General features: G+C 38.4%; 1 protein-coding gene across 1 annotated transcript; it reads right to left on the bottom strand.

The window, feature by feature from the left end:
- Positions 1-2,572: 2,572 nt before the first annotated feature.
- On the bottom strand, positions 2,573-6,174 carry LOC126800004 (FT-interacting protein 3). Its single transcript, XM_050527272.1, has 3 exons — positions 6,019-6,174; positions 5,645-5,697; positions 2,573-5,350 (listed from the first exon to the last, which is right to left on the bottom strand). Exon 3 carries the CDS (start codon positions 5,261-5,263, stop codon positions 2,939-2,941), a length of 2,325 nt encoding a protein of 774 aa, XP_050383229.1. The 5' UTR covers positions 5,264-5,350; positions 5,645-5,697; positions 6,019-6,174; the 3' UTR covers positions 2,573-2,938.
- Positions 6,175-10,496: the final 4,322 nt, after the last annotated feature.

The following is a 10,496-nucleotide window of genomic DNA, read 5'->3' as shown; positions in this document are numbered from 1 at the left end:
CATTACTTAGGAGCCAGAAAACCAGTTCCCCTTATGTGTTGTAACGGTTCAAAAATTTTAGGTGGCAAATAGACCCAAAAGCCCGAGTCCGGTCTAGACCCGGTACGTTAAAAATCGATTTGGTACGGCCCGAGCCCGTTAGCAGCCCGGCCCGATCATAGTCCGTTATTGTAATGGGCCGGGTCGGACTGAGATATTTTGGCCCATGGGCACGACACGGCCCGAGCCCGTTTTTAGCCCGACACGACCCGAGCACGATTAATTCATGGGCTGGCCCGTTAAACACATAATTTTATATTATTTATATCAATATTTAAACAATTATCATTATTAAACTTGAATATTATACTTTTTAACTTAAAATCTATCGATTATTTCATTATTTTAACTACAATATTTCACAAATATTATCAAAATACTGAATAAAACGTCATTATTTTGATATATGTAACATTTTAAAAATAAGATTATGAAATGTGTAGTATTTTATTTATTTTACTACTCTAAATAGTTATATAAAACAAATATTCAAAGTACATAATATTTTTTATTTTAATTGTCATATAATGCTAATTGGCCGGGCTGGCCCGCTTCTTGGCCTGACACGGGCTTGGATCGGCCGGGCCGGGCTTAATATTTAAGCAAATAGCCCGGCCTGAGCTCGGCACGATAAATAAATGAGTCGGTCTGGGCCGGTCTGAACACGGCACGAGCACGGTTTTAGCCCGTTTAAAATGGACCGGGCCGGCCTGGCCCGGCCCATTTGCCACCTCTACTGTTCAAACTTCATCAAAACAGAACAAGCTGACAATAACAAGCTAAGCAAGCAACTTAACCAGCCACAAAACGCTTCTCCATTTGTCGAAATAGCAAGAGCGCACAGACACGCATTGCATATCTTTATCGCTCTCTTATGATTATACTATATGAACACAGAGGCCTTGACTGGTAAGTAGTGCATCAATGGAAAGCGGGGCAAAAGTGTTCGTAATGACATTACCATGTAACTCCCAAAGGCCAAGCTCGACCCGATCCAAATACTTACAGATTTACCGTCTAGAGTGATACTCAAGACTAGTGGCTTATACTTGTAGGTTGTTAAAATCACCCGGTGGTATGAACGCAGTAGGATGATACTCCTTATAACAGAAGCAACTACAAACCATCTGCTCCTAGAGATGGCTCACAAGTAAATACAAATGACTCCAGCTAGCTATGAAGAACTCTTTTTTCTTTAGCACGAGCACAGACCAAAGGTCGAGGTCTGCACGCTATAATGATACATCAACAATTGATACTCTTGATCAATTGGACTATCGAACATCTCAGTTTACACTACTAAAAACAAGATGATCTGTGAGGCCCGACTTTTACAGGCAAAGTGGAGAACTCGTACAAAGGAGTGTGGGAACCTAATTGTACGAGGAGGTGCTTCTGGAACACAAATTTATTTTTATGGAAGAATTTGAGATCATAGGATCCCCTTGGGAGCCCATGCCATGTGAAAAAAAACTGAGAAAATGTTTCTTAACATTAAGTTGGGATGTTAGAGCATCTTCCAAAAATAAGAAATAAGAATCATGAAACACATAATAGAACAAAGGACTAAGAAAAGTATTTGGTCACAGGCTGGAAAGATAAAATAAAGCATAGATAGGTCCCCATCTCCCCACCAACCTACAACTGAGAACTCCCCCAGCACTCCAAGAATCAATACAATCTTTACCTCCCTGGTAAAAAAAATTTGCTGATAGGGTGAATTGTAAATGCGGCTGTAAATCAACTTGCAAAATGTAAAGGTTATCTTAGCCTTGGAGATAAAATAAGAATTGAACGGTAAAGAATGTAAAACAACCATAATTGCAGGAACAATTTTTGCCTGTCCCCATTAGATTTAAGTTTCTGAAGAGTAAGATACAACCAACTTGATTTATATAAGTGATAGGTCTCACATCAACTGTCCCCAGTTATGATCATTTGTGTCACTGTCCACACTACATATTCACATGCATTTATATTGATTATGGCTCTAAAATAATCAAATCGCTATCACAAAATTCCGCATGACCAAAATATAATTCTACACAAGATCACTATCCATGAAATCATACCAACCCAGAGAGATGTTGAAATTCAACAACACGAGTCATTATGGTTTACTACCAAAAAAAACTTGAAGTCTACCCATACTGCAGTCACTCATCAGTCACTATTGCGACAGTAGACTGAGCCTTCCAAGATTCATCTTCATGTTTAATGGTCTCTTCTCACACTTCTGTATACTACACTCAATGACGACCAACAAATTTCTATATTTTAGACAATTCAAATGTCAAAGAACCACCTAAGTTAATCAGATTGACAATTTAGCTCCAAAAGTTAACTAGCAAGCGACATAACATGTCAGTAATTGGAAAAAAAAAAGACATAACATATCACAGTCTGACAACAAGCATGTAACAATTATTCAAGCAGCAAACTTAAGACTATGAAAACAAGCATCTACCTAACTATTTGATAATGGCTAAGAAAAGGAGATGCAATTCAACCGATGAACTTCACAAACAGTAAATAGAGAAAGAGCTTAATATACTAAAAATATGAAGGATGTACTTAGCCATATAATGGTTCCGCATTCCAATCACAGCCTACAGGATTATAAATGACAACTAGCAACCTTCAAAAGAAGGTTCTTTAAACACAAGTCCTAGATCAAACATAATTAACAAACGAAATTTTTTTAAAGACTGCCTTCAAGACAAGGCCATAAATACATCGTACCAGATCCCTGCTGCAGAACACTGCAAGAAGAGAAGACCCTCACCTTCATGTTCATGGCTGCAAGGCTTTCAAAACAAATAGCTAGCTCTACTCTGCATTCCATCATCGATTTTCATTAACTTAACACAAAGGCAATTGGCAATACAACAGTAGTTCCTCACAGCATGCAGTCAGTCCTAGCTGGCAACCTCCTGAAAAAGTTCAGTGGCACTGATGGAAGCTTATGGCGAAATCTTGGGTGCCTCAACACATAGAATCCAGCAAGAAGAGCAACAATCTGGAATGGGGTAACATACAGAACGATAGCAGCTATCAGACAGAAAAGCACAAACAGAGCTGTAGCTCTAGGGTCTCGCCAGCTCAACAATGATTGCAGCCTCTCCCCTTGAGTAGCCAAGTCACCCACCACTGTCTGGATTCTCCCAGCAATACTCCTCAGTCTGTCGTATCTCATCCTCACTATGTCAGAAGGACGTGAAGTGGGGAAAGTATCAAATTCTTCATCAAGTTCATCAGGATGTGCAGAATCTGCATGTGAGAGACGAGTGTCCATATGAGGAGGATGCCTCGGCCTCCATCTGTAGTACCAGACTCCAATCAGAAAGAGGTAGAGAAAAATAGTAGGTAAGATCAGCTCTGGGTACATGACCAGAATTATGAACAGGATATGAATAAGAACAGTAGTGATGGGGTTTTTCCAATTACAGATCTGATCAAACCATTTTCCAACAGCAATTAATCCACCCAGAACATTCATAATTCTGAAGAAATTAGCTTTGCTTCTTCTCATACTCCACATGTGCGATCCCACATCCAGCATGTACTCGACCACCTCCTTTCTCAAGGGGGGTTCAGCACGACTCAGCCTTACTGATACAATATGAGTGGCCTGGTGCCTCAAGCTGTCAAGCTGGCTTACAGTTAATGGATGAAGATAATGCATTTTGGGTAACAGCGGTTGCGAGTACATATGCATCATGTTCAGCAAAGAAGAGCAGGTGAACCTCACAGCCATATGTATTTCACCCATCTTCTTAACACCATTTGCATGCAGAACCAAAAGAGGGTAAGAGTGTGTGTACACCCGATCAGTCTCAAGGGTAGACAGACGAATCCTGACCTTCCCAATTCGTGAATCCTTTGCCCCCGCAGCCTTATCTCCTCCATGCAAATGACAATTATCAAACACACCAATTGTAATGACAGTGCAAGGATCAAAAACCTCCCAAGTGTATTGCTCATTCCACCGAGGAGCCAAGCTATCAATAATGGTTCTTGTCCTAACCCACTTCTGCCCATATTTTGCAACGCAGTAAGCATCAGTTGTTCCTCTCCCATCTTTTGTCTTCATTGGCATCAATCCCTGAGCATTCAAAATTCCCACTTCCAGAACCCCAATGCTGGACTTCCATAACGGTTTGGCTGTTGGTCTAAGATCACTACTATAGTGTGTTGACTCATCAAGCACATGGTAACCACCCTCTAGACAGACCCTCATATGAATCCTACTTGCAAACTTAATATCCTTCTTCTTTTCCCCTTCTACCATAATATGCTTCTCAAGATTGTGCCAGCTAGTATTCACTGGTTTATGATCATACCTTCGGGCCACATACTGCAACGGGATTGCACACCTCCCCAAAACTTCATCCTTGTTTGGTGCAACTCTATCTTCCACACTTAAAATCAGTGGCTCCTCAAATGGCTCTGACACTACAAACATTAGATCTTCATTCCACATGGGATTTATACTCCTGCTTTGTGAAATGCGGGTTCTCAAAGCCTGATTTCCGAGGATAGCCTTCACATAAACTTCCGGGTACCTGCCTTTATCACTCGGCATCAAATCCTGAGCCTCAATCACATTAACCCTCAGATACCAAAGCTTGGGAGAGAGATACACTTTTGAGCGAATATTTGACAGACTGTCAGCTCCACTGACTGTGGCAGCATCCGAATGCCATGCTTCAGGAAATGCTTCATCAGCTTGAGTCCCCATCCACACTGCCAACATCAGCTCACCCCTAGCCTTGTCCCCCTTCCTATCCTCCAATCTATACCATTGAGGTGCCAGGGGACTATCGGGAGGAACCCTCTTTGGAACCTCATTCAGGTCAAAAATAACATGGCCAATGAAATCATCTTTCATGAGATCCTTGTCCTTCACAATCACTTCAAGAGCTGAAGCCTGGATCCGGTCTTTCGAGAAAGCAAACACCTGGTTCCACTCGGGATTGGACTTCTTCTCAAAATGCCGAGTTGCACCCTTGTAGTTTCCCAGCTTAACTTCCACATAAGGGTCACAGCTTCCAGTAACATCCTTGGAAGGCAAGTCCTTGGCCTTTACAACCCGGACATAGAGATACTGCATCTGCTCAACGAGGTCATAGGTGCTGGTGTGCTTGTCGCCAGAGATCCTCCCCCCACCGAGATGGGGTTTGGTCTCCTTCAAAGCATAGTCTTCAGGTGGAGGCCTCTGCATCTTTTGGGTCAAAAACTAGAGACCCAGACGGCCTAAATTGAAGCCAACAGTTTCACTGACTTGAATTAATTCAAAGATTCCTGACACCTAAAAAATCGGATAAACACAGTCAAGTAGCGTTAACAAAAAGAGAAGATTGAAAGCCAAAGGTACCAAAATACCCGGATATTCATAAATCTAAACTGATTAACATGAACCAGGCTGTTATTACTGTATCGTCTACCATATCATACTAAGAAATGCAGATTCATAAGACATCCGGAACTTGATGTAAACAAATCAAATAAAATAATCCTAAAACAGGAATAACATAGATCCTGGAATATTTCTTATTTGATACATTAACACAAAAGATATAAAGGTTCAAACTTTAGAGAGTACCTATCTTCGTAACTGCGGAGAAACCCAAGCTTCAGATCTGAATGTTTGTAAACCTAAAAACACAGAAACAACAATTCCAAACGTTAAAAACACAAGACTCGAGATGTTTCATCAACTGCGCTTGACTAACCGATAATAAGAAGGGAAACTACAACAGCTTGTTCCTCTATAATCTCCATAACTAAATCCAAAGCACTGTTTTCTTATTCCGAACTCAAAATTTCCAAATAAATAAACTTCCATTTTTATGAGTTTGGGAAAAAATAATGGAAAACAGAGGAAGAACATGAGAAAAGAGAGAAACAGACAAAAAGGGTGGCCGACTAAGGGGAACCCTAACAATGTCGGTGCGGCAGAGGAGAGAGAAAGATTACCTGTTAATGGAAGAAGAAGAAGATTCAAAAGCAGAGTTTGAATGGAAGCCAGAGAAGTCTCATTGTAGAATAATAAAAGAGGGAAATGAAACAGAGGAAAACGCTCCTCAGAGAGAAGCGGTGGAAGAGGGTTTCATTGGGGTTGGTGATAGTGAGAGTGAGAGTGAGAGTGAGGTGATGAGGATGAAGGAGAAGGAAACAAACCCTCTAGGCCATTCTAGAGAGAGAAAATGAGAGAGGAATAGAAGAGAGAGAGAGAGCTTTTGCTTTTGGGGGGTGTGGGGGATCAGATGAATATGTGAGGAGATATACAGAGGTTTTTGTTTGTTTTGTAATTCCTTTTGGTTTGAATAAAGTGGAATGTGGGTCCTGTGCTCTGTTGGTGTGGAGCGTGGTGGGGTTTGGGAATATGAACGGGATAGTCAAGCATGTGTGGAGGACTGTTGTCGGACCTCGCACGTGTGTATCTGGCCATTTGGAATGACAAAAGGGTGTGTTCGGTGCGCACACTTCATTGACATCAATATTCACTATATTATCATAGAAACTTATTTTATTTTATTAAGCATTTAGTGTAGTGTGTGTTTCGGGTGCATGTGTAAATACACGACAGATGATTAAAATTTAGTATACATATATACGTCGTGCATACAAAAAGTTGTACATTTCTTGAACTACAGCGAAATTTTGAGGTTATGAGGTTGGTTGTGGAACCATTAAGTTGTATGATAAGGGCACATCTCTAGGTGCAAACAATATGAATCATTAGTTTTCAACTTTTCTTTAAATAAAAAAACAAGCACAATATATAAAAATAAGAAGTGGTTTATATCTATGATCCGCATAATTTGTTCGTCTACATGGAAAGCTAGATGCATCTATTGTAAATTAAATTACATGATATGAGTACAAAACTAAAGATTATATGCATAACAACTAATTATTAATTTAGTGAATGAGATTAACTTACCATCTTCATGAATGACGACACCGTGATTCATTGTGCCTTAATCCGAAGTCATAAGGTGCTAGGCAAGGTCTTCTGTTAGTCACTACTCTCTGCTTTCTCAATAGACATAAACTTACACAAATAACTCGTAGTGATAATAGGGACGTTTACCATCTATATATAGAGAATCTTTAACCCTTAAGAGTCATTCCATTAAAGACATCTTGTAAGTTAAGTCATCTTATTTAGATTCCTGATTCAATACTGATTTGTAGTCTTGCTTCTAGACTTAAATTAGGATTCCTTACCATAATGATATAATACATGAAATTATTAGGAACTAGATTTGATACTATCTTTGTTTCCATGTAGAAATAGATTATGACATTAAACATGATAATCATATAATATGTGATATGTCCAAAATTGATCTAACAATCTCCCATTTGGACAATCACTTCCGGTTTATGAAAATCAAGTTCTTGTAATGTCAGAAACTATACTACCTACTGTAGTGCGCGCCAGAAACAATTGAATCAAAAATCTCATCACAACATAGTCACCTTGCAGTTACTTATGCAGAACAAGAAACGAGTTACACTTTAACAAAAATGCAGAGTTTTTTTGCTACAACATAAGCTCCTGCAAAATACATATGTCCAAAACCTCAGTATTGAGATATATATATATATAATGTGTATTAAAAAGTATAGAATATATATATATATATATATACATCAAGTCCTACCGTATGTTATAAATCCAGAACTTCAAGCAATAACCTGGACACCAATGACTTTATAACTTGCTTGAACCATATCATCATGCTAGACATGATTAAAGTCATCTGATATGCAAGTATATATACAACTGTAACTTATTTATGTAAGTTTTTCAGAAACTAATGTAAAACTGCAGCATGCCATAACAATTCTGAAATACCTCAAGACTTTTATTTAAAACAAAGAAAACTGTTATTACAAAGATAATTAAAACAAGAACTCAAAACTTGTACATTTTAGTTTGCTCCTACTGGACTTAGCTCCCACTGACCTCAAGCATCTAAGTTAGGCAAAATATTTATGCTCTCTATGTGTTTCTTGAACACTTTAACTGGTAATACTTTTGTGAAAGGATCAGCTAGTTGTGAGTTTGTATCTATGCTTAGAACCACTAACTCACCCCTTTTAACCCTCTCCCTAACACTGTAATACTTTAAATATATATGTTTGGAATTGATAGATCTCTTATTGTTCTTGCAGAAGTACACAACTGCCTCATTGTCACAAAAAACTTCCAATTCGTCTTCTACAATGTGACTGAGTACTTGAGTCTGCTGTAGAAAATTCCTTATCCATACCCCTTCACACACTGCTTCATATACTGTTATGTACTCAGCTTGCATGGTTGTGGTTGTGATCAATGCCTGCTTCATGGTTTTCCAAGTAATAGCTCCTCCTGCTAGCATGTACACGTATCCACAAGTGGATTTCTTTGAATCAGGGTAATTCCCTGCAAAATCAGAATCTGAAATCCAATAACCTTCAAATCCTTGACTTGTCTGTAAACTAGCATGTGATTCTTTGTCTTTTGTAGATACCTCAACACCTTTTTTCCTACAACCCAGTGTTCATAACCTGGATTAGATTGAAACCTTGATAACATCCCAACTGCAAAAGCTAAGTCAGGTCTTGTGAAAACTTGAGCATACATAAGGCTTCCAACTAATCTTGCATAAGGCTTTGACTTCATGTTCTCCTTCTCAGTTTCTGTTTGTGGCTGTTGATCTTTTATGAGCTTGTCACCTTTAGACATTGGAACTTCTCCTCCAGAGCACTGTTCCATACTAAATCTCTTCAGAACTTTAGAAATGTAATTTTCTTGGGACAATCCCAACAGTTTCTGTGCTCTATCTCTTTTAATCTCAATCCCTAGTACATACGATGCTTCACCTAGATCTTTCATGTCAAAATTCTTTGACAGAAATCTTTCGGTATCTTTTAGCAGTTTTAGATTGCTGCTAGCCAAAAGTATATCATCAACATATAGTACTAATAAAATAAATTAATCTCCAATTGTTTTTAAATAAACACACTCATCAACTAGATTTTCAGTGAATCCAAAAGAGGAAATCACTGAGTCAAATTTCATGTACCACTGCCTGGAAGCTTGCTTGAGTCCATAAATTGATTTCTTCAGCTTGCAGACCAAATTCTCATTCCCTGCTTCAATAAATCCTTCTGGTTGTTTCATGTAGATCACTTCATCAAGCTCTCCATTTAAGAAGGTTGTCTTGACATCCATTTGATGTAGCTCCATATCATAGTGTGCAACTAACGCCATAATAATCCTAAAAGAATCTTTACAAGAAACTGGAGAAAAAGTCTCAGTGTAGTCTATGCCTTCTTTCTGCGTAAATCCTTTTGCAACTAACCTTGCCTTGTGTCTTTCAGTGTTTCCTGTTACATCTTTCTTGGTTTTGTAAACCCACTTGCAGCCAATTTTTTTTTGTCTTGGATCAGCTTCAACTAATTCCCAAACTCCATTGACTTAATTTCAGATTGCATAGCTTCTTGCCACTTCTCTGACTCAACACATTCTGTAGCTTGAACAAAATTTGTTGGATCATTGTCTTCTGCACAATCTTCTACTACGTCTATCTCAGTTAGATAACTGACAATATAAGAACAATTCCCCCCCCCCAAATTTTGCTTTTCTAGCTCTTTCGGATCTTTTAAGCATAGGATTTTGAGGAAGAGCTGGAATTGGATTATTTTGAGGTTGTGGAGGTTGTGTAATTAGATTAGGTTCTGCTACAGATGCCACCGCCGCAATGGGAGGATTCTGAACAACTACATTGTTTTCTGGATTGTCAATTTGCATTCTTTGATCAATTTCATGATCATCTGCATCTTGATTTTCTCTAATGATGTCATCTGCTAATTCATTATCATTATTTAAAGGTAATGTATTTGCTAAATCCTCATCCATCACAAGTTCTTCAAAGTCTAAGGATAAATCCTCATAAATTGTATTGTGAATTTTCTCATTTATGAATTTTACTTGATGAGTTTCAAAATTTTTGGGTGAGTGTTTAGCATAATATAGCTTGTAACCTTTAGATTTATCTGGATAACCTATGAAATAGCAGCTAACAGACTTTTCATCAAGCTTGCTTATTTTTGGATTATAAATCTGAGCTTCTGCTTGACAACCCCATACATGACAATGAAAAAGACTTGGTTTTCTACCACACCATAATTCAAAAGAAGTTTTCTCTATGGTTTTACTTGGTGTTTTGTTGCAAATATAATTTGCAGTTTTTAAAGCCTATCCCCATAAGAATTTTGGCAACCCAGTAGTACACATCATACATCTAACCATATTTAGAAGGGTTCTATTCTTTCTCTCTGCAACACCATTTTGTTGGGGATTATAGGGTGTTGTATATTGAGCTTTAATTCCATGCTCTTGCAGATACAAGGCAAAAGGACCCTTTTGTTGACCTTTTTCTGTATATTTTCTATAA

The sequence above is a fragment of the Argentina anserina genome, chromosome 6, assembly GCF_933775445.1.
Source record: "Argentina anserina chromosome 6, drPotAnse1.1, whole genome shotgun sequence".
Taxonomy (NCBI): Eukaryota; Viridiplantae; Streptophyta; class Magnoliopsida; order Rosales; family Rosaceae; genus Argentina; species Argentina anserina.
This window is presented reverse-complemented; position numbering and strand designations above follow the sequence as displayed.